General features: G+C 37.1%; 1 protein-coding gene across 2 annotated transcripts in view; it reads right to left on the reverse strand.

Annotated features, from left to right (window-relative positions):
* Positions 1–2,430: 2,430 nt before the first annotated feature.
* RIT2 (Ras like without CAAX 2) overlaps positions 2,431–26,048 on the reverse strand; it is a 247,229-nt gene continuing 223,611 nt past the window's right edge. For both annotated transcript variants that reach the window (XM_070421620.1, XM_070421619.1), the window contains exon 5: positions 2,431–2,865. In XM_070421620.1, the coding sequence (XP_070277721.1) occupies positions 2,635–2,865 (231 nt within the window). In that variant the 3' untranslated portion in view covers positions 2,431–2,634. The remainder of the gene's footprint in view (positions 2,866–26,048) is intronic.

Here is a 26,048-nt window from a genome sequence, read left to right on the forward strand (position 1 = left end):
AGAGGATGAATCAATAGTCCTTGGGCAGAAATACTAGGTTCTATTTTTCTGGCACATTTTCTCTGGCCCAGACTTCTAGAAAGAAGACTGATTTAAAACAATGCTTGAAGTCTGCTTCTATCTCTGCTAGTGACAACTTTCTCAAATTCATGTTGTCCCTTGAGTGATAATTTACAGACCTCCTTCCTTCTATAGAATGAAATGGTGGGACTTGGTAACTGTTCCCCAATCTAAATCTCGCTAAGAATTTCTAAACTACATACATTATTCATTAAAGATTGAGAAGAATAAAGAAAGAGAAGGAAGGGGAAAGATAGAAATGAGATACAGATCTCTAGAGCTAAACGCAGGGAAGCTGACATTAAAATTTATAAAGACTTAGTTGTGTTTGGAAACATACCAGCCACTATTATTATTCATAGATAGGGCAGTCATCGGGTTTTCAAAGATGTAGTTTCATCACATATAACTGTTACTCTGTTTCCTAGATTACGTTTTCTAGCTCACTCAGGAGTCTGATGAATGCAGTATTCATAGGATCTCCCCAAGTTTAGAAGGATTCTGGGGTTCAGGGGCTATAGCAGGCAACAAATATACTAACACATTTTAATGGAACAAAAAAGTATTAAATATTGAAAACTGCCCAGCTGGTGTGGCTCAATGGTTGAGCATTAACCTATGAACCAGGAGGTCATGGTTCAATTCCCAGTCAAGGCACATGCCTGGGTTGTGGGCTCGATCCCCAGTGTGGGGTGTGCAGGAGGCAGCCACTCAATGATTCTCTGTCATCATTGATGTTTCTACCTCTCTCTCCCTCTCCTTTACTCTCTGAAATAAATAAAAAAATTGTTTTAAAAAATGTTAAAAACCAAGGAGAGGAGGAAGCAAAGATCATTTCTTTGACTGTAAGACCCTTCCTATCTTGATGTTATTTCCACATCTGTTCTTTTTTAATAGTTTGATTTTTTTTCTCCATAATTATGAATTTCATTTGAAAGGATTATGTAGATTTGACTTTAGGGGCAATATGGGATGGGGGAAACTGATAAGTTTGTGCCCTAGTCCATAGAAGATGAGAAAAATCCAAAGAGACAGAATGGCTACAGTTAGTAACAAGTGATGATTTCATGTTGAGTGCCTTGGTTCCAGGGCCTAGAGCAAGAACAGTGAAGTATTTGTGGGTTTCAGAAAGGCCCTGTTCCCTATGCAGTAAAGGGCCCCATGGTACACTATTTTGAAAGGCTGAGATTTTAATACACCAGTTAAAAAATTATAATCTCTAAATTCTTCTCAGTTGTACCCATGCTGCTATGTAAAATGTGTCTTCCCATCTAAGGTTTTAATATTCCACTGCTCTTCAACCACGGTAGTTTCATAGCTAGATGTTAGGCTACCTTGATTCATTTCTGCATTCTCAGTAATTAGCAAGTACCAGGGGTATTGTGAGTAATAGAAAAGTAAGTGCCTGCATGTTGCATGATAAGCTCCTCATCCTTCCTTGTCTCTAATTTATAATAATAACTGCCCCAAACCATGAAGATTGGTTTGATGGATTCCTTCTCAAGCTTAGTTGTCTGTTCATGGCTTTCCTTGTAACATCTGTCAATTAAATATTCAGAACAGTTCTTTCTGATAGGGTGCCTTCTGAGCTAGATTTGAATAAGCCAATTCACACAATGGGGTAAAAGAGTTAATGGGCAATTTCATTTTACTTGATGATCCTTTGTAAAACAAACAAGAAAAAAGGCCCTCTGATTGGTGGTGGTGCATGGTTTGAGTAGGACAAGATCAGAAATTTGGGCAAAATAAAGAGAATTTAGGGTCTCTGGAGCTAACAAGCTTCTTGCCCTGCAGATGTCCCCACCACAGGTGAGGCAGCCCTAAGAGGGGCACAAGTAGGGTGTCCTTTTATGAGTACATGAACCACCCAATTCATAGTACCATCTCTCCTTAATACAAAGAGTATACCCCTTTGCCTCAGCCCAGTGACTTCACTGACAATTTTCCCAAAACCTCCCAGGGCAGAGCATTGTAAATATGGGGATATTTCACTTCAGTCTTCCAGTGATCCTCGACCAGTTTCTGTTATTAATTATTGCTCTGAGGGTCATCTATGGAGTCTTCCAGAGAAAGCACCACAACTTCCGCATTTCGGAAGTGCCAGGCTGCAGACGCCTGCTCTGAATCCTTTCCTGAGCTGCCTCATTATTTTCTGACATTCCTGGAATGCAAACAACCAGAGGCTTATCAGGCAGAGGCAGGTCCCCTGAGGCTTTTATCATTCTGTCTGCAGTTTTGAATATTCCCTCTATAACCAGACAGCATACCAAATGAAGCTCGACTCTTTGAAGGGAAATGAGTCAATTGGAATGTCAATTTTATTTAGTCATATATTATAAAAACTAAACAGCATATCCAACTGATTGACAAAACTCATCCAACTGTTAAGGGCAAAACAAAACTATCTCAAGAGGTACAGTTATGCAGATCTTGCTTTTACCTACAGGTAGATATGAGCGAGAGTGAGAGAGGGAGAGAGAGAGAGAGAGAGAGAGAGAGAGAATTAAAGCAGAATGAAACATCTGGAATTGTCCAACTGATAAAATTCAGAAAGAGAGGGAGTTAGAAGTGAGGCTAGCATGCCAGGTTTTCTCTCTTCTTCTTCAATGAGCCCTTTAACTTCTTCCACAGGCTATCTTTCCTCTTCAGTTTCTTTCCCGTCAGGGATGGCACCGACTCCTTCTTGCGAATTTCCCTCACTAAACCATGAAAGGCATCATCAATGCAGAATCGGAGGGCTGCAGAGGTCTCGAAAAAAGCACAGTTATATTCTCGGGCCAGACCCAAGCCTTCTTCTGTAGAGACCTAGGGGAAAATAAATAATATTAGAAAGAGAGGAAAAGAGAGATACTTAGATCAAAAAGCATGTTCTCTACCACGGCTGAGAGCCTGTTACATTTTTAAAAAGGTAAAATGTGACTATGTTTTAAGGGAAGTTTTCTAGAATTTCTGAAGCTGAAGGACAAATGAAAATCAGAAAAGGCAACAGGTTATAATTTAAAAGTGGAAGTGGAAATTAACGCCTCAGACTTAAAAAAACAACAACACATGGCTTTAGATTAAATCTGTTTGGTTTCCAATCCCAGATCTCCTTCTATTTAGCTTTGAAACTTCGGGAAATCTCTTAACCTTTTGGCCTCAGTTTTCTCATAGGTAACACAAGATAATAATACCTGAAAGGCTCTTTGTTACAGTTAAATAAGGCCATCAATACAAAGTGCTTTGTAACTATTAGTTATTAATTATAGTTTAGAGCTTTCAGTTAAGAATAAATCAGGATGAAGTTGTCATAAAACTCAAAATACAATCTTCAGGTGAAAAAGCAAAACAAAAAAAGCAAAACACCACCATTAGGATAAATAATTCTTCCTTTAGCCGAGCTCTTTCAGAGCTGCTTAGAACGTGTGTGTGTGTGTGTGTGTGTGTGTGTGTGTGTGTGTGTGTGTGTGTTGTGGCTCATGCTATTATAATAGGTCCTCTATAGATGATAAACTGACTGAAGTCAGAGACTATACCTCATTTATCATCCCTTTAATGTCTACTGCAGTGCCTGGTGCCTAAATCACCATTAGATGAGTGAAAAAGATGATTAGTAAACATATGTGGATTTAATAAGTATTAAGATGTAAACATAAATGATGCACAAATATTTAAACGGATTATATGTCACTGTAGCTGGGTACTAATAATCTTGTTCAAAATTTAGCACTCCTGTTAAGTTCTATTAGAATATTCACATGGGCTCTAAGAAAGCAGGACCAGGCTGCCTTTCTTCACTATGTCTGAGAGCTTTTAGCTCATACTGGTATATTTGTTTTCTTAAAGTTAACTTGATGTTTATATATTTGTATGTTCCCTTTTTTTTCTACCAAATGGAAGTATATGGTGAACTGGAAACTCCATCAGCCTGAAAGAATGTGAGTGGGACCATGACGAGTAGAGTTTCAGTTCACCCATTTTGGATATGCAGCATAAATAAGAAATAAACTTTGGTCCTTTAAGCTACTGATATTTTGGAGTTGCTTATAACCTGAGTTAAATCACCCTTTCTTAACTGATAAGAGCACACTGTATTTCCAACAAGTGTCTGAATAGGGAGGTGAAAATAGGTCTATGTGATTCCAAAGCCAGGTCTTTTCTAGTCTGTGATAGCTTAACCTCACCAAGGGCGGATAAACAGATGAGTACAAAGAATGTCTGAATTCTCTTCTTTCTCTTCCATGCTTGCTAGCAAATACACCAATTCTTTTTTTTTAGCATATTTCTGACTTATAGTAACTTAATAAATACAGCTAAAAGTATCCAATGAAAGTGATTAACATTCTCTCTTACTAACAACTTAACCAAGTCATAGGTTTATTAAGTAACTGGTCTTATTCCCAAGTAATCACAGGTGATAATCTTACCAAATGTTTTCACACCGCATAACATGAGTTGTCCTTTATTTTTCAGTCTCCTGTAACAGTTTTCTCCACCCAAGAACCAATGACACATGTTTTACATTTTTCGATAGCAACACCACATTTATGGTGCCATTTTTAAAATTAATTAACTTTCATTAGACTATATAAAGACAAAAACAACCTCAAAATCTCCATGGCTTGCAAAAATATTTATGTCTTGCTCCTGCAGCCCATTAGCAACTGGAGCAGAGACTGTGCCAGCTGAGCTCAGGCTGTTGGTTGGGCTCCAGTTTGCCTCTCCTGTCTCCTTATTCTGGGACTTGGACTGAAAGAGCAATATTACCTGGGATATGATGTTCCCATGACAGAAAGCAGGTGGGCAAAAGGGAAATATCATTTTACGTACATCCCAATGATCAAAGACAAATGGAGAAACCTAACATCAATAAAGCAGTATGTATACCCAGCTCACAATGAAGGATGGCATGATGGGGGGCGGGGAACAAGTCTAAAGAAATAATAGAATGTAGCAAAATCAGTTATATGTAAATGCAGTTCACTATCCAATTAAAAGAGACAAAGATTGTCAGACCAGATTTTTTAAAACATCACTTGTAGTTGAAACACCATACATATAAGGACACAAAAGACTAAAATTTGAATGGAAATGAATACAAAGTTAAGCTAGTATATTGACATAATATTAAACAAAGCAGACAGTTTAAAAATTACTAGAGTTAAAGAACAATATTTTAAAATTATAGAAAGATAAATCCATCATGAAGATGTTATAAATTTCTATGTACTAAAAATTATAGCCTTAGTTTATAGGGAAAAAAGTTGATAGAACTAATATCAAAAATTTTAATGAAAGATTTTAACAGATCTTCATCAGCAGTTGAAAGAGTAAGTAGACAAAATGTCAGTAAGGATATAGAAAGTTTGAACAAAACATCAATCTAATTTACACATATATGATGCTATACTGAAAAGTTTACATTCTTTTCAAGTGATCCAGGAGAATTCATAGAAATTGACTTCATGCTAAGCTATAGAGAAAGTCTTAAACATTGCAAAGAATCAGTCACGGCATATTCCCCAAATACATGGAATTAAGCTATAAATTAGTTTTATAGTTTTAATAGGAAGATAACTAGGAAATTCCCACATAATTTGGAAAAATATACTTCTAAATAGCCAATAAGTAAAAAAGATATTACACGAAAATTATAAAATATTTGAAACTGAATGATAATGAAATTACAACATATTACAACCTGTGAGGTAGCTAATGCTTTCTTTAGAATGATCTTTATAGCAATATATGCATGTTTTAGGAAAATAGAAACACTCAAATTTAATAATCAAAGTAGCAATGTTAAAAAGTTACAAAAAATGCCCAGCAAATTTAACACAAAGAAAACAAAAATAAGGAAATTTTTTAAATAAACACAAAAATAAATAGAAAACAATCACGCAGGAGAGAAGACAAAAATAATCTGAGTTTTTTTGCAAAGTTGTTAAATTAGATGCACCCTATTAAGGCTTTCTCTAAAACTATAACAGTTTAGGCATATTTCCCAAATAAGGAATGAGTATTAGATAAGGGCTAGACAGACAGACCAATATAATGAAATAGAGAACTCAGAAACAAGACCAAATATATATGGGAGCTTAATATATTATTTGGCTGGCATTTGTAAATCAGTGAAGGAAATGAAGGTGCATCCAATGGCACCCTGACATTGACTTATCATTTTGGATTATTTTTGACCTATGGAAATTATTTCCACCAGAACAGGAAGGTAATTTTTCTTTGTGGAGAATAGAAGTAAAAAGGAATTTGAATGAAGCCTTTAGCTAAATCTACAATATTTTTTACACATTTGACAAATCTATACAATCACATCCTATATAATGAAAGCCTAATATGCTAAGTGTCTGGTCGCCCAGTCGTCCGTTCAACCAATCAAAACATAATATGCTAATGATATGCTAAGGCTGCTCAACCACTCACTATTACGTGCACTGACCAACAGGGGGAAGACAGTCAACCAGTCGATCAGTCACTATGACGTGCACTTACCACCGGGGGGCAGATGCTCCAACCAGTAGGTTAGCTTACTGCTGGGGTCTGGCTGATCAGGACTGAGTGAGATGAGCCAGACATGCCCTGGAGCCCTCCCGTAATCCTTCCCCAGCTGGCCAACCTCCCACGTCCCTCTCCGACCCCGATCGTGCACCAGTGGGGTCCCTTGGCCTGGCCTGCACCCTCTCACAATCTGGGACCTCTCAGGGGTCACATTGACTGTCAGGTAGTTTCATCTATATAATAAAAGCCTAAGCAACCATTATAGCAGAACAACTGGAATGACTGGTCACTATGATGCGCACTGACCACCGGGGGCAGATGCTCATGGTTAATGTGCTCCCACAAGGGGAGAGCAGCTCAGCCAGAAGCTGGGCTCACAGTTGGCAAGTGCAGCAGCAGTGGTGAGAGCAAGCAGGTGGGCGGTAAGAAGCAAGGGGTCCTGGACTGTGAGAGGCGTGTCTGACTGCCAGCTATCCCCAGAGGGGTCCTGGACTGCAAGAGGGCACAGGATGGGCTGAGGGACCCCCACCCAAGTGCACGAATTTTGTGCACCAGGCCTCTAGTATATTTATGAAATGTTTCCTAATTATAAAAATGCAAACATTACAAATAAATCATTGGAAACATCAAAATTCAGTTAAAAGTCCAGTTTAACAGTCAATATAAAATCTGAAATAAAATTGGAAGATAAATTCCATGCAAAGATTCTTATTGAAATCATACACAGTGAAAATCTGTGACTTAACTGTCTATTTTATTAATTGCAGCAAGTTGAAGTATATTTAACTTGGTAGCTGCTAATGAGTAAGTAAAGTAGGAGTTACAAACCCTCTATTTCAAAGCATGAAATGTATTCTTAGATTCATTATCAGAATATTAATTTTACATTATTTAATTAATAACTGGGTAATTTTCATGTTCATTATAGAGAAATTTAAGTGGAAAGTAAACTTATAATAAAATATTTAATCTTCTATATTTCTTTCACAAATTGTATTAGATTAGTGGCCTAACGTTTTTATTTTTTAAGAAAAAAAGTGAAAACATACTTTAAAAGTAAATTTCCAAAATTCAATAAATTCCATCTCACACCAATATTGACAAACCATAAGTTTTCCATCCCTACCTTTGATGTTAGAATTGATATGCTATGCTATAAACTGAATAGAAGAACTTGAGTCCAAACATGTAAGAAAAAATAATTTTTACAGATCCTGAGCTTTATGCTTAATAATTATGACCAGTTTGAAGTTCGTAAATATTTCAACAGTATCATTAGGAATAATTTTAATCCACCAATGGTATTCTGATTGGTTCAGAACCAGAATAACATAACAAGAAGTAACAGCTTTTATATCAGGGTTTAAAACAAGGGTAATTAACATAATATATTATAATTAATGTCATACCTTATTTATCCAAAATGTAAGTAAAATTAAATATTTTTCAATTATAAATATTTATCCACATTATAAAGTAACTGCTAAGAAAGAAGCACAGTGTTATAAAAGAATCACTTTTTTTTTCTCAAATGAGTAATTTCAAGCCCAGAATCCTTAAGCAAATGCGTCAAGATCACACATATATTTAAGTAAAACAACCATCAAGTTCTAGTCTCTTCCATCAAGTATTGTTTCCAGGACTGTTTGCTATTTTTCACGGGATCTGTCCAGTTCCCCTTTCTAGTCTTCTATATATGCAATTGATTATTCTGATGTGAGGTGTTTCAACATAAGATGATTCTTAAATGGTAAACAAATGGCATAAAATAGTTTACATTGCATTTACATAAAAATAACAATTTAAATAAATACAGAAACATAGGGAAAATAAACATTATAGAAAGATTATTTAGGGTGGGGGAGGAGCAATCATTGCAGATACCATTATACCACCATGCCCCTCAACTGAAAAAAAAAAGGGGCATCTGTGATTAAAGGTGCCACCTGGAGGCCCTAGGAAGCCCTGGCAGAAAATAAGAGGAATAAAGAAAAATGTTTCATATAAGTAACAGCACATTTCAATGACCCAGGGGAGCCATCTTTTTTAATATATATGACCTTCTTCACCGAGGAAGATCACTGTGGAATATGCCAGAGGAGGTATTAGAATGCAGCCACAGCTGCATGGGGGGGCTAATGAGACGACTGAGCAAGCAGAGCCTGGCCTACTCCCTGCTCAGCTACTAGTGGGCAACACAATTATGTTGGTCAGAGCTTTGCTCCCAATAATTTGCTGAATTCAGGAGCTTCATTGCTCTGTGCATCTTTTAATCTTTTACCTGAACTCTGGTAAAAGTAAATTTAGATTAAGTTATTGTAACGGTATTCAGGGTAATGGCAGTTGTCTAAGTAGGTGATATAATTCTTAAGAGCACAAAAGGAAAGTGCTCAGCTGTAATTGCTAACCTTGAATGAGGAGAGATTGGCAGAAAGATGGGTCTGGCTCTCCCAGGAAAAGCTTCAATAAGCAAAATATCTTCACGGCTAAGCCTGCTGGGCACTGTTAAAACATTTAGTGTGCAGAACAAAGTCTTCACGATTTGTTTTATATATGTTTTGATGTGTCCCTGTCTATATGCCACTTGATTCCTACCCCTGGAGTTATTAATTTTCATTACAGAGCCTACATCTTCAAGGTAGCAGGAACCATAGTTTCCTGGCAAATATGGGACCAAGCATTTTATTTGTTAATTTAAAGGAAAAGCTGCCCAAACTCAGATTGTTCAGTTTTCCTCCTGCATAGTTGTATAATCAGTTTTGATCAGTTTTAGCAATATGAGTAGCTTTGCCAATTTCCTTGACCAGTTTCAATGGAAATGCATTTGATTTACTTAACCTAATTTATTTATTTGCTTATTTAGTCTGTGAATTATTTATTATTTTCTTTTATAATTTAAAGGTACGTGCATAGATGTCATATCAAACTCCCTGCAGGGAAAATCAAAACAAGCAAAGCACTGAAAAGAAAGTCCTGCCCTCAACTGCAGTCACTGACCCATGGGAAATTCATTGTTGACAGACCAAAGACTGGGCTTACAGGGTGTTTCATCCAGTGTGTTCCCTTTGTCCTGCTATTTTCTCCAATTCTCTTTTCTAGATAGGTGGAAAACAAGTGTGACCTATAGTAAGCAGAGGTTCAGCTGGAGAAGAGATGTCCATCTCTTCTTAGCAAGTTTCTCTAACTTTAGGAGAAATCGCCAAGTAGGAGGGCCAGCATCTCTCTACCCTTCTCCAGGAAGGGAGAAGGGGAAATACTCCACATCTTGGCTTTGAGAATGCAGATTCCCACCCCCTCTTACTTCAACTTCCCAGCCCCTGAATTTTTCCTTTATAGCCTGGGAAGGGGGTGGAGATCAGGAAAAGGTAGAATAGGAGTCAACTAAGCCATTTGGTTGCCCATTTGGGGCTCCGTTTGTAACATGGAGTACCTTTTATACCTTATGACCTACATCTCCTCTACACAAATCTTTTCATTTTGCTGTTTTCCCTGTCTAGTAAGTTTTCCATTTTCCTTCTTCCACACTTCTTCCAGAGCTACTCAAGTCTTCACAGGTCATTCCAGTCTTGGTGATCTCCTTGGCCTGTGCTTTGCTCTGAAACTCATAATCCATCTGCAAGGTAGCTACATTCTGTCCATTTGTATCCCCATCATGACTAGCCACAAACTTTGCTGGTGACAGATATTTAATCTTAATGATGGTGATAATGAAATCCCATCAACAGTCGCTGGTGACCGCAAGAGTCCACTAATGAACTCATCAAACTGCAATTCCAACAGCCATGGCATTAATTCCAAATTTATTTGTGTCATAGTGTGGCTTCCATCAAGATACTTGACAAAATCTTGCCACAGTGAATATGAGTATAGATTCTAGAATCAGATAACTAAGATCCAAATTCTTGTTATCTCACTTCTTAGCCATGGGCTCTTGGAGAGTTGCTTAGTCTTTCTTCTGTACTTCAATTTCCTCATCGTTAAAATCCTCTCTCTTAGAATTGTTAATGGGATTCAATGAGCTATTATATGAAAAGCACTTAGTGTAGTTCCTGGCATACTATGCACATCCAATAAATGTTACCTTTTTTATGTCTGAAGAGAAGATCAGAGGAAATTTCCAACTCCTTTAGATCAAATGTTGGCCCTGCTTAAATTTTTTTCTATTTCCCACCATGACCTGTAAACCTCACCTGATGTGACTTTTGTCCATTTCCCTATGCTCAATTCACACCACTCTCCCCTCATGCATTATATCCAGCCATATACTAGTACTTCCACACATGCCCAGTGCAATCTTCTTGACTTCAAGTATTGGCACATGATATTTTCTTTGCCATGGATTGTGCTCCCCTCAGTACTTTTTATCAGGTATATTCTTGTTATCATTCGTTTTCCAGCTTAGGCATATCTCCACTGAGATACCTTGCCTAGCTTTTCTCTAAAAAATATTCTCTACGTAGCCTGTAATTCCATCCCATTTCTCTACCTCATTTCCTTTTTGGCATTTAATTACTCTCTGAAATCATCTTACTACGTATTTTGTTCATGTGCTTATTTTCTGTCTTCCTCCAGGACAGTATAACATTTGTTAGAGCAGGAATTTTGTCTTATTTATCACTGTACCTCATCCCCAGCATAGTGGATGGCACTAGGTAGGAACTCAGTATTTGTAGATTGACACTACTGGAGTGCTGGCCGTGGGAATACAGCTGGGGTTACAATCGATAGAGGAATTAGTTGTTGGTTAGGGCAATAGAAAGACATTAAAGAGATTTCAGGTCCCTGTGATCACTACCATGATGGTGCTCTGTGTGGGGAACTGAGGCAGCATTTATAAGTAGTGTCCAGGCCCTTATGAGTGGTTCTTGGCTTTCTGAGGGAGGGAGCCTTTGTATGAGACCTCAATGACGAGTAAGAATTACCTAGGTTGGTAGGAGGTGAATGGTGTTCAGGGAAGAACAGAGTCTCAGATAGAAGGTCTAAGGCCTGAGGCAGAGGGATAATGGTGCTTTAGTGAGATCATCAGTATTTAACAGAGAAGAAGGAGTAAACAAAAAATACAATCAAAAGAAATGAGTGAGCTTAAATGCCTAATTTACTTAGATTTACATGAAATTTGTTTGGTATCCATCAATTGAGTAATTAAAAAAAAGAGCCTATATCTTGAGTGCCTACTCTGTGCAAAAAAAAGTAAAAAAAAATTTCTCTCCTGCTGTTCTGAAGAGATATTGATTGGATGGAGAGAAAATCAAGACACAATAAATTAAATGGCATAGCCAGTCCTCTGGAGGCACAGGATGGTAACGGCTCTAGAGTAAAGGGTTTAGACTGCTTTGTACAAGAGACATTTACAGTCTCCAAGGCCTTGTGCTTTTCATCCAAGAAGCTCTGGTATGCTGGGGGGAAAGGTTGCCATGGCAGCCAGTAGTTGCTATGAAGGGAAAAAAGACAAGGTTAATGCTCAATATTTTGCTAACAGCAATATCTACCTTCTTCTTTGAATTTTTCTCCTACGGGCTTTACTTTTAAAATATCTTGTTAAAATTATAAATAAATAAACTTAGGCAGGATATGAAATATATATGCAGGAATATGTATGCAAAAGTATACATATATGTATGTGCATGCCTAAGGATATTTTCCTCACATATTTATACTAATAAATTAATGTGTGTATTTGATGTATATTAAATGTAGGATTCTCCTGAACCTTCAGGGGATTAGTTATTATGAATAATTAAGTTTTGAAGTGGCCCAAAATTTTATGTTTTAAGCATGAAAAAATATCTCAGTGGTTAATTTATTACATTAATAAATGTATACTGGGTAAAAATAGAAAGAAAGAACTTATGTATCATAATTTTAACACAAATAAAAATTATAATTAAGTAATAAATTATATAACTGTATAATGTCTGGATCCCCGTGGGGTATAAGACCATGAGGACAAGGAATGTTGCATCCCCAATACCACCTCAGTGTTTGCATGTGAGCCATGCTCAGTAAACATCTTTCCCTTCCCTTCTTTGAATGCATGGATGAATTAAATATAAAAAGGTGACTAAGGAAGAATCAACCAATTACTACAGCAAAAATTCTCCGCTAATGAACTAGAGAGCTCAGAAACTAGAATCTCACTAGTAATTGCTGAAGGTTTTAAGTCCTTTACATTCTAATATTTTTCTGGTGTCAAAAATACCCTATTACATATACTCTAAATAAAACAGGTGTGCTGCAGAAACTCTAAGCAGGAAAGAAGCCTGGGTCATGATGCTTTCTTGAATGGAGTCTAGGCATCACAGGGGCAGATGACTCTGACGAGGTCCAAAGGAAAGCCAGAGGTAGGCGGGTTCCTCAAGCTCATGGTCAACCTGTGTATCCTTTTGGATTATAGTTGATGATAGTAGGCCATGAAAAGAAGGATGCACCTGAACAAAATAAGTTTGATATAAGTTCTAAAGCTGAGATCTACAGAAGGTAAAAATGAACCAGTGCTCCTTTGGTTCTGGCCCCACACACAGGAAGCTGGTTATTTTATGAAAAATGCATAAGCTTGTGCTTGTTTGCACTGCTGTAAATTTAGTTTTCAAACCTAACAGAGCCATCAATGCCCTCAATGATCCTTTAACTTATTATTAGCCAGTACTCTTTTCTAGTCCTCATTTAGTTCTTCAAAATCTTCACTTCTCTTCTCAGGTCTTTGATCTTACCCTCATTTCCAGCAGATGCCCTTTTCCTCTTCCTTCACCTCAATGAGGAAATAAAATCATCCAAACAGAATGACTTTAACATCTGGGACTAGCACCTAGAAGCTCACCAGTGTTGTTAGATAGCTTATTCAGTGGTTCTCAACCTTCCTAATGCCGCAACCCTTTAATACAGTTCCTCATGTGGTGGTGACCCCCAATTTCATTGTCACAAATTGATCATAATTAAAGCACTGTGATTAATCACAAAAACAATATGTAATTATATGTGTTTTCCGATGATCTTAGGTGACCCCTGTGAAAGGGTCGTTCGACCCCCAAAGGGGTCGCAACCCACAGGTTGAGAACCCCTGGCTTATATACTCTCTCCAGTCTCTGATGAAGAGACATTACTGAATATGTCAAGTCTAATCCTCTATCTGGCTTCTGAGTCCTTAATATCCACTTCAATCTTGCAACATTTTCAGCCTTCCTCTATAACAGTCCCCCTTTTCCCCACAAAATATGCAAGTCACCTATTTCAGGACTCCAATTCTAGTTACCTTCTTACATCTGTTCTTTCATTTACCATCAAATGTGGATTACTCAAGAAAGTATGTGTACAGGTTAAAAAGAAGGATAATGGGGCTGAGGCAAGAAAGTGAGTAGGAAAAGGATGCACAATCTCAAAAATAATACATCCCAGATTTATATGCCGATTTCTCTTAATCACTTCTGATTTGCAAATCCACAGTTACAGTCTGGATTCTGCCTCCTTCCCACCCACTCTCCTATAATGGTTTTCAAAGGTATGAATATCACGCTTGCTGCCAAACCCAATAGATGCTTCCAATAATCTTTCCCCATTTGTAGCATTTGATAAGTTGGCTGCTCCCTTCTTTAAACTCTTCTCCTTTGACTTGGTGACCATTGTCTTTCTTGATTTTTCTATTCTCTGATTACTCTTTCAGAATATCCTGTCTGAATGTCTAGAAAATTCTACTATTCACTCACTTTTCTCATAATCATATGCATGTCCATGGACTCTTTCCTGACATTGTTTTTATTCTCATTTGACATTTCCTCATTATATATTCTTATTCAGATCCATAGCTTTCGTCACCATTATTGTGCTCATGAGTCACATATTGATGTCTTCACACCTCAGCTCTCAGTTTAAGTCCAGAATGACACATACAACTCTCTGCTGGGGAGTTCCTCTGGAATGTCCCATAAGCACTTCAAAATGAATGTGATCAAATTAATCATTTTTCCTCCCCAAATGTTCTATCTTGGCTAATGGCACCAATACTCCCAGTAATCCAAGTGAGAATCTTTGAAGTCCTTCTAGATCCTTCTAGCTCCCATATCACTAAATCAAGTCATTTTTCTATCCCTTTAATATTAGTACACGCTGACATCTCCATTCGTATGGCTATTGCCTTAATCCAGGGTCTTGTTTATTTATTCCCTAAATAATGTTCACCCCTTCAGATTTGACAGCCTCAAATCTATCCCTTAGCACTGTATAACCAGAGAGACATTTCCATGGCATAACAGCAGATATGTAGCTCTCCGTTTAGGTTATTTCTGTGATTCTCTATTACCAGTAACATAGTGGTAACACATAATGCATACTCAAGAACTAATGTTATTATTCCAGCAGCTATTAGTACTAGAAGAAGTCAGGTTCTTCTCTTACTGTGGATGAGTAACTCTCAATTTCCTTTTTTTTATGATAAAAGAATGATCATACCTCCTTTAGAAGGTTCTTATGCTGATTACTGTTGATTATATAGTAATATAGTCAGTAAACTTCTAGCACACAGGGCATACTTAATAAAAATGCACTTAGTAAAAATTACTAACGAAGCACTCTGGACATGTAAAAGAATAAAGGGCATCAGATGGGCTACCAGAATTAAAGTGTATGGGAGATCCTTAAAGCAAAAGAATTCAGGATCGCTATGGCCTTTAGGATCATTTTCAAGCCATCAAATCATTATGTATGTCTCCTCCGCAACATCTGCCAATGATTAGTTTCTACAGACACACACTTATTGCTCATCCCTCTGTAAAGTGACCCCTCTGTCAAAGGTTCTTATATTTGCACAGAAGGGAATTGAAATTTTAGAACTGGAATTGTCCCTAGGTAGCCTACACGCCAAATTCCTCTTTATGTAAATGAAATACACTAAAGCAGTTTGGGAATACCCAGATTCCCAAGAGAGAAGATTTCTTCAGTGTTTTAATAGCACTAAAACCCAGGACTCTCTTCACCACCTTCTATGCCTCTTTGTCTGTCACACAGACTCTGGGGCTGATGAGGCATGAGACGTGTGAGTTTTGGAAGAGAGTGCACTGGAGGAAGGGTTTAGAGAAGAAACCTCCTCAGACTATCAGGCTTGCATGGATGTGGGATGACAGGGACTAGGGCCTGCTGCCTTGTCCCCTAGTTAGAGCAGCGACAGACTGTGGACACCTGGATCTGGGGCTTTCACTTTATTAAATCCAAATTGATATTTTTTACATTTAAATTCTTCACATTCCTTGTATCATGGAATGTATATCTGAAAGTCCTCATTCCTTTGGATTTGAAACATATAATGTGTAGATTCAAGTGGCTGCACAGATGACAGCTGTTAACAGTTACAGGAAACCCCTCTGTGGCCTTAGAAACTCCTTCCATTTGTTTCCTATGCCCGTTGCCCGATCCCTCCCCAGGTGGATAGTATGACCTGCCTACCTCGGTGGCTGGGCACATAGCCTTCCAGCAAGGAAGGTAATCTTGACAAGTTTGTTAAGGAGCAGCAGCCTGCGACTGCATCTCCGAGTGGGTGACACCTGTTTTCTCTTGGAGACGCTGGTCATGTCAGAGCACATAGCCAACAGCACTATCTCGGCAGTGACTTGTCAGCTCACTGACTTTATCTGCTCCATCCGCCCCAGAAGCAGCTGAGAACAGTCTCCTTAGTCAAAACAGCAGGTCTCACTAAGGTACAAGGAAGAAAAGTGTCCTATTTAAGAGGATGGTTTCTGAAATCAAATGGTCTGAGTTCTAATCGCATTTGCACTATCTACTAGTTGAGTGACCTTAACTACAATACTTGGCCTTTCTGCCGAAACCGGTTTGGCTCAGTGGATAGAGCGTCGGCCTGCGGACTGAAAGGTCCCAGGTTCGATTCCGGTCAAGGGCATGTACCTTGGTTGCGGGCACATCCCCAGTAGGAGATGTGCAGGAGGCAGCTGGTCGATGTTTCTCTCTCATCGATGTTTCTAACTCTCTATCTCTCTCCCTTCCTCTCTGTAAAAAATCAATAAAATATATTAAAAAAAAAAATACTTGGCCTTTCTAATACTTAATGTCCACATCTAAAATGAGGTTATTAAGAGATTTAATTAGATAACAGAGAGCCCTATGCTTTGTTACATAGTCAAGGTACTATAATTTGAACTTTGGATTTGTTTATTCTTTTAATATATATGAACGGTGTGCAGTGCTGATGAATGATCAGTTTGTTTCTTGTCTTTATAAAGGTCACTAGGAATGGAGACTTTCTATTGTTGAAAATATTTGGATAATGTTGACTCCATTACCATTTCTATCCTCAAAACAGTCTAAACCTCCTTTGGGCATATTTTATTGAAAGTATCATAAAAGCATTTTGCTAAAACCACCCCTCCCCCCCCGCACCACCAAAGCAACCACAGTTATTTTTAATCAATACAGGAATACAGGGTGGAGTTGCCTTTTTCTATAGTCTGTTGAAAGCCCTGGGTACTGCTTTAGTTCCCCTGTTGTTGTTTTTCCTTACCTTTCCTGTTTTCTTCCATTACCCTATTTTATTTCTATTTTTTAAATTTTAAAAATAATATATATAATACTCTACTAATACACTTAATATTAAGATCTAGTGGCAGGTTTAAAACTACTATGATTTTGTTTTTTAATTACAAAATTTTAAAAAATTACATTTGAAAAAAATATATGTATGTTTCAGATTAACAACATAGTGCTTAGACACTTATATAACTTACAAAGTGATCCGTGATCCCCCAGGTAAATCTAGTACTCACCTGTCACCATACATAGTTATTACAATATTATTGACTATATTCCCTATTCTGAACTGTATATCCTGTGACTGTTTTATAACTGGCCATTTAAAAATAATTTTTAAAATACATTTGTATTGATATTTTTAGAGATAAAGGTATAGAGAGATGGAAACATTGATGAAAGATAAACATCATCAATTGGCTGCCTCCTGCACCCCCACCACAAGGGATCGAGTCCACAACCTGGGCATGTGCCCTGACTGGGAATTGAACCAGTATCCTCTTGGTTCCCGGTTCATTGCTCAACCGCTTAGCTACACTGACGGGGCATAACTCGCCATTTTTATATCTTAATCCCTTCACTTTTTCCCCTGTATGTCCAACCCCATTCCTATCTGGCAACTATCAATTTATTCTCCATACCTATGAGTATGTTTCTGTTTTGTTTATTTGTTTACTTTTCTTTTTAGAGTCTACATGTCAGTGAAATCATGTGGTGTTTGTCTTTCTCTGACTGACTTACTTCACTTAACATTATACCCTCTAGGTCCATTCATGCCATTACAAGTGGCAAGATTTTATTCTTTTTATGGATAAGTAATATTTTATTATATATAAGTATGCCATATCTTTATCCATTCTTCTATCTATGGACACTTAGGTTGCTTCTATATAAAAATACAATTTCTGAATATTAATGTTGTGTTCTGTATTAATTCATGACAGTTTTACTCTTTTCTTTCCAGTTGGGATTTTTTAATTTCTTTTGTTTGTGTGATTGTTGTGGCTAGGACTTCCAATATTATGTTAAACACAAGTAGTGAAAATGTACATCCTTGTTCTTTTCCTGATCTTAAAAAGCTTTTAGCTTTTTATGATTGATTATGATATTATCTGTGGGTTTGTCATATATGACCTTTATTATATTGAGGGTAGAGACAACTATATTCATTTTGTATTCTCCAAATTTATCCATAGCAATGATTTGATAAATATTTGCTGAATGAATCATATTCACAACTAAAGTCACAGCATCATTTATGGTGCCTTCTCAGCTGCAGACTTGAACAAGAGATTGCTATGGGAACATTTTCTACTAACCTTTCCGATTTCCCTAAGTTGTGCCATCTCTTAGAAAGCTATGAAGTATTAGCATAAATAATTAAAATGGAAGCTCACTTACCATATTAATATGTGATACAATCTTATTTATTTTTTAGTGTTTACTTGAAATTTGAGAATCCATTTTTCTGGCTATCTCGAAAAGTCATTATTGCCCTAACATTTAGGGGCACTCAGTCTAACCTTCATGAGCAAGCTTCCCTGGTCTATATTTTCCTCTCACTGGGGGCCTGGGATATCCACTGATTTTACCCTTAGTTTCTGTATCTATTGTTTGGAATGCATGATGACTGCATTTGCAAAATAGTAAAGTGAATATTTTTGCATGTGTCAGAAGACAGCATTCTTTCAAGAATCAGGCATTCCATAGCAAGAAATGTATACCTGTGCCTAAGCTATAATTATGTGTAAAAGGAATCACTTCAGAAGAGTAAGGCAAATAATCTAATTCATGCACATTTTTCAATACAATAAAGGGTAACTTGAAAAATGTCTTTACCTTTTCTGAGCCAGTTGACATACAGTCTATCCTCATGAAAAAGGAAATATTTACTGTCTCCATAGGTATTTTACAACATTAAAATTCTGGTTTGGGCTTTTGTAAGCCTCCCCTGAAAATTACAAGTGAGATTAAAAGGAACTCCCAGCAGTCTGGGGAGTAATTGATAGATAACCTGCCATATTTAAGACAGTTGGCTCACTGTTAAGGTCAGCTCTCACACACTGAGAAGACTAAAATGAAACACGGGGTCTAGGAAGAGCAGGGAGGCTGAAAGAACAAAGTGTGTCCACATCAGTGATCTCCCATCCTGGCCTAAGGAGGAAGACTAAAATTTTTATGTATCTGCATATATACACTTAAATGTTTATGCACATATATTTTATATGTAGCTTATATATATGATACAGTATATTGTGTGCGTGTATACATATATCCATTTGCAGGTAAAACAATGCAGTCGTTATTCCGTGTCCTTGACTTATCCTCACAGGAGATTTCTGCTCCTCATCCTCACTGCTCTAGTTGAGTTTTGTACAATTATCTTCCTGAATGAATTTGTCAGAATGATACTGGGATCAGCCCAAAATCAATTTTGGTGGGGAGCTACCATTAACAAAATCATCTAAATCAGAATGGCAGGCCCAAGTGCTGGTCTGAATGCAGCCTAGCAATAAATTGCCCTCTGGGTGCCTGAGCCTGCCAACCACCAGTCATTAGAGGTTCAAGGTTTCCATGGATACCTCATCCTGGGTACAGGTACAATGATAACTCTTCAGAAACTCTTTGCACAAACATGATGGCTTGGAGTTCAGTGGAGGTTAGCCTAATTAGTTACCAGAGAGAAGCAGGTTTCTATGAACAGCTTCCAAAGCCTGCTTTAATTAAAGAACAAAAAGGGATGAGTAAGTGAAGTTGTGGAAGGCAGTAGTATAAAAGTTTAACTCGGGTTTGATTTTATTGCTCCTCTAATACTATTGGCTGATTCCCTGTTGCCTAAAACAGAGAGTAGATATGACCTAGACAAAGCTAATGAGACCCCTTCCTAGGAATTTTGCTAGCGCTATTTGGAAGTAGGCATGTTTCTTGATAAAAATAGCTAAGTCTGTGAAGTAACAAGGGCCTATCAAAGTAAAAATCAATAGAAAGATAAGACAAACAAAGAAACAGGAAGTTTATGATGATGTAGTTAGTGGTTCTGAATCTAGTTATGCCTGAAGCCAAATGAATTAAATTTTCCAGTTATATGAGCTGATAAATTATATTTTTCTGTTTATTGTTGTTGTTTAAACTACTATATATAGAGTTCTGTAAAAACTGAATGGGTTCTGACAAATATGGTTGTCAAGTTTTTATTTCAGCAAACATTATACAGTGATGTAAAGCATTACAGAGACTCCTTTCTGGTCTCCTGGGGTTACCAATGACTATAGGAATTACTGTTAAAGGACCCACAGTTGGAGGCAAAGAAGATAAATTTCAAATGACTGGGTTCAGTGGGAGCCTGATTTCTGGTGTTAGATATTCAAATTTTGCATCAAATTTCATGGACTAGCTAGGTAATGTTTGCCTCCATAAATACTTAAACATAGGCTTACGAATTCTTGGCACAACAGAAATTAGTGAGCAGTACCCTGTTTTTTCTCTTTCCCATCTCATGTGACTTAGAGGGTTACTCTGATTTCATCTATAAGAATGGCATTCCATTTCCTAGCTGGAGATTGGATGTTTTCTGAGCTATAGGATATGTTGCTGTGCTCAGATCCGCTGGACTATGTATTTAGAGAAAGAGCAGGGTGACAGAGCATTGGGAGAACTCCAAGGCAGTCAAGATCTGATACAGATCCAATGCAGTCATGGCCAAAATTCCTAGGTTTTCTTGTGGCCTATACCAGGTTTGGAAAGAAATTGCCATTACTGGTTGGCCATGAAGAGACACAGAGAGCCAGGGACTGGTGTTTGAGAGATATGCAGAGATCACTGGATGACAAAAGGAAAGAAGGGTAACTGGTATCCCCAGTGGTAGAATTCTTTTAGACCATCTGGGCCTTGGAAAACAAGCTTATACAGCACAACTAGTGTAGGCCATTGTCAATGCAAAGGCCAGCCAGTAGGGCTGTATCCACAGCCAGTAGGGAAGTCACAGTGACCTAGAAGCAGATCTTTCTATCCAGATATAAGCAGCAGATACAAACCCCTTTTCCATCTCTCCCTCCCTTACTACACACACCTATGCATCAACTTCTGTAGTGAGAGAAGATTAGTGGAACAAGGAGGGATTGGGGGAGAAAGAAGGTAGCATTCCTTCCTTTGGCATGAATCTCATTCTAGATCTGTGAAAACTTAGCCCCAGCTCTTGACGATGAGATTCTGAATCTGACACTGAAAGACAACACCCAGACTTGGTTAAATATTTACTCAAAATTAGACAGCCTTAAACAGGAATTAATTTAAAGGGCAAGAGCTGGATTGATATTTCTTGAAGGAACTGGGATATGTATTGTTAATTGGCAATATTAAATTTCTTACTGTCCATGCCTGTTCACAATGGGTGGAGAATTAGAAGAGCAAAATAGATTTTAGTTGTCTATCAATTGGGACTGCTTCAATACAGTATCCCATCCAAGTATAGACCCTAAAAGAAGAAAGGAAGGAAGTGGAGGAAAAAAGAAAACTCTCAACCTATCAATACCTTCAATTCATTTTTACAAGTTCATTTTCAAAGCAAAAACATAAAATGAGGAAGGAGAACTCATATAGTAATATCAAAACAAAAGATGACATTTTATATAGGGTAAATGTGGAAAGCCACCTACATGGTCTTTTTTTTTTTCTATCTCCTGGCACAATGGTGCAAATTTTGTCATGGACTGGCATTTGGACACAGAATACATGCTTGCATGGCATCCATCCTTTTGTAAAGGTAAATATAGGGTGTCCCAAAAATGTATATACACTTTGAATATAATTATAAAGGCAGTGTTTATTAAGATGAATTTCATTTTCATTTAACAGCTATCAGATGTTAAAGTATGTATACATTTTTGGGGAAACACCCTATATTTACCTTTTCAAAACAATTTCCCACAATGTCCCTGGTCTCTTGGCTAAAGTTACACAAATATTTTTAGATTTTAAATAACAATGATTTTTTTAAATGTCTAGCTTTGCTCGTCTTCCTTTCATTATTTCTGTACCTCTCTTCATTTAGCTGGAATTATCTTTTCTTTTTTTGTCAGTGTGAACAACCAACAATCATATATGAAGAAAGAGATGAAATGTCCATTTTATTGCAATGCCATTCTTGACCCCGCCAAGATGAGATGAGTTAAAAAGCTTTCTCTTATGTACTTTGTGTATTCTTGTATGAGGGTTTTTATTATCTTTCTTTCTATATTTGTCTTCATGTTGATCAATTTAACTTGAAATTAAGCTCCTTGAAGGAATGGAAGAAATTTATTGCAGTGGTCATAAACATGAATTCTTATACTTAAGAGTTCAAATGAAATCTTACAAACATGAATTCAAATTCTTTTTCAAATCCTAGTTCATTCACTTGCTTAATAATTATGTGGCACTAGACAAAATATTTAAACTCTCTGAGCCTCAGTTTATTTATAATTCATTCATTTTACCCAGGATTCAGTATAGTGTTTACCATATAGTATGTGTGTATGTATATATGTATGTATATATGTATGTATGTATGTTTATAATGGTTGATTATGAAAATTATAAAGAATTGATTTAAACAGAAACAGATATTAAGACTACCTTTACCTTGAATTAAGAGGGATAAGTCACTAAACAATTTGCAAAATGTTCTTATTTCTTTTCCAAGTAGAATTACGGTACATCTGTTGGAATATAGCTTAATTAATGGATTTTGCTGCTTATTGACTGGTAGCAATGCAATTCCAGGTATATTCCCTCCCTCAAATTTGAGCTGTGCTGTAGTGGAATGAATTGCATTGACCTTTCAAGTGAGGCTGGAATTAGAAATATTGACAATTTTCCCTTTGTAACCTTTTTTATGATTGTCAGTCCATGTGTGACTTGTTGGCATGGCAATTTATCCTAGGACCAAAGAAATATAAAACAGCTAAAGCAGGGTCACTGGATGGTGATGGCAGAAGTAACTCCCTGGGGGTTAGTCAAATAATTAGAGACTGGATGGAACGTGGAAATTGCTTAATTGCAAGACTTAGGATTTCCAGAAATTAAGTGACTCACTCTAGGTCACACAGTAAATTAAGGATAGAGCCAACCAGAGCCCCCAAGTTTCTGATGATCATGTTCAATGCTTAACGACACTAGCATGACATAGTGTTTCTTCTTGCTTCAGAATTGCTGCCTGTAAGTCAGTTTCTTTGGATGCAGAGAATATTTGGCACTGTCATAAACTTCCTCACTGTCCTCAATTGGCAGTCTTTTGACTTACTACTACATTTACTCCCCAAACAAACCTCTTCCTCTGTAATATTCCCTTCCTTTCCACCCACAAGCCTCTTGCCTAACCATATGAAGAACTCATTCAGCAGCCCCTTCAACTCTCCAACCTTTTATTCTTTAATACAAAACATCTAGGCCTTCTTTAAGTATTTGAATCATGCCAGATAAAATTGTTCAGACCTTCTGGGTGACTCTTTGATCAATCTCAGCTGGATCCTCAATCCTTTACAACCACTCTACTTTCCTTCTGTGTGGACATCACCTCTCACATTCCCTATGATTGCTTTGCATCTTTACACATTCTTTCTGTCTCATAGTCAGCTCCTTCCACCATCTGACACAGCAGATGACCTGCCCCTCTACTTCACAAAGAAAGGATAGGCTATCAGGCAGAAGCTCTCTCTGTTATCTATCATCAAACTTCTCTAAGTTGGGACTCCATCATTTCCTTTTCACAAGGAAGAAACATACCCCTTCTTTTAAAACCACTTCATTTATGGATATATTCTTTTTCTTCTTTCATTCCCTCTTAACACTTATTTACTAGCACCTTTCCTTCACCAAATAAGTGTGCCATTTTATCTCCTATGTTTGATTTTATTTTTCTCAACGATCTTATATTCCCTGTCACCATATAGTTTCTCTCCTTTTTCCAATTTTATTTGTTCAAGGAATACTCCACAGTTACTTACCATCTGCAATTCAAGTTACTACTAGTAAAATTAGTCAACTCACCTCTCTACTAAAACTTCTCTGATAGAAGTAACTAATTACTCACAAATAAATAGAAAGGCACCTCATGTACAGGGATTAGAGATATTATATTAAGATGTTGATACTTGCCAATAAGGGGTTAACATCCAGAATACATAGAGATATCCTGTAATTCAGTAACAAAAAAAACCTGATAAAAATGGCAAAGAACTTGAATAAGCATGCCCAATAAGCACATGAAAAGATGCTCAAACTATTAATCATTAGAGAAGTGTAAATTGAAACCACAATGAAATGCCAGCTCACACCCATCACAATGTCTGCTATCAAAAAAAGAAAAGAAAAGAAGTATTGGAAAAATTTGGGGAAATTTAGAAGCCTTGTGCACTGTTGGTAGGAATTTACAGTGGTATAGCTATTATAGAAAACAGTTCAGCAGTTCCTCAAAAAAATTAATAAATAAAATTACCAATTGATCCAACCATCATTTTGTGTATATATATTAAAAATTAAAGCAGGTTCTTGAAGATATATTTGAATATACATGTTCATAGAAGTATTATTCACAATAATATAAAGTTGGTAGAAACCCATGTGTTCATTGATAGATGTCTGGAAAGCAAAATGTAGTATATAATTACAATGTGATATTATCCAGCCTTAAAAATGAAGGAAATTCCAACATGCAACAACATGGATGTTTATAGTGCTAAGTGAAATGAACCAGTCACAAAATGACATATATTTTATGATTCAACGTATATGATTCAAATTTATAGAGGCAGAAAGTAGAATGATAGTTTCTAGAGGTTATGTAAAGGGAGAATTGGGAAGTTGTTGTTTAATGGGTATAGAGTTTTAGGTTTGCAAGATAAAAAAACACAAACTTGGAAATTGAACAACAATGAGAATATATTTAACACTACTGAGCTCTACACTTAAAAATGGTTAAGGCTGGCTGGAATGTCTCAGTGGTTGAGCATCGACCTGTGAACCAGGAAGTCATGGTTTGATTCCTGGTTAGGGCACATGCCAGGGCTGCAGGCTTGAACCTCAGTGCGGAGCATGTAGGTAGGCAGCCTGATCAATGAATCTCTCTCATTATTGATCTCTCTCTCTCTCTCTCTTCCTCTCTGAAATCAATAAAAATATATTTAAAAAATGATTAAGACAGTAAATTTTATGCTATATACATTTTCCCATAATTCTTAAAAAGGTGAAAAAAAGGGCCTACTCTATATTTACTGGGGGGGAAAGTCTTATTTTATTGTTTATCATAAAAAGTTTTAAAATAATGTATAGTATTACTATTTCTGAATTGCAGTCTTAACTTTTAATTTTTTTCTATAGTATTTTACCACTACTCTACTGTTAAAATCTATTCTTCATTGGATTTTGTGAAATGTAATTCTCTGTCTACCTCTCTTGCTGATTCTTGCTCTTCTACATTCATGCCCAGAGATTTGGATTCAGCCTCTTACTACTAGGAATACTATCTATAGACTTGAGTGACCAGGGCCTCTGCCCAGTTGGACTCTGCATTTAAGAGGGCACTTCTCTGAAGTTCCTCTGGGAATATCCATCCACACAATGTGAAGAGGTAAACATTATATACTAACTTAGATTCCATACGTTTGTGGAACTTGATATCTGGTACCTCAGGATTACCTGCCCAAATGGTCTTAAATTTAATTCCTGGGCTTCATCTCTATATCCAACCTCCCAATGGCCATTTCCCCTTTCTTGTATGCATACAGTAAGGAGAGGTGGTCAAGTGACAGCTCAGTGAGGGATGTGTGTATAGAGATTGGATATGTGAGTAGAAGGGATACATGGAGATAAAGGACAAAGTCCAAGGCAAAAAGAAAGGAGGGAGCTTGGCCTTGAAACCTACAGGGGCATTCATTTCTCCTCTGGTTTGGCATAACTTATCCTATCAGAAGAACCACATCCGTAAGCAT

The sequence above is a fragment of the Myotis yumanensis genome, unplaced genomic scaffold (assembly GCF_028538775.1).
Source record: "Myotis yumanensis isolate MYYU_CA2020_CCGP unplaced genomic scaffold, mMyoYum1.0.hap1 SCAF_7, whole genome shotgun sequence".
NCBI classification, from domain to species: Eukaryota; Metazoa; Chordata; class Mammalia; order Chiroptera; family Vespertilionidae; genus Myotis; species Myotis yumanensis.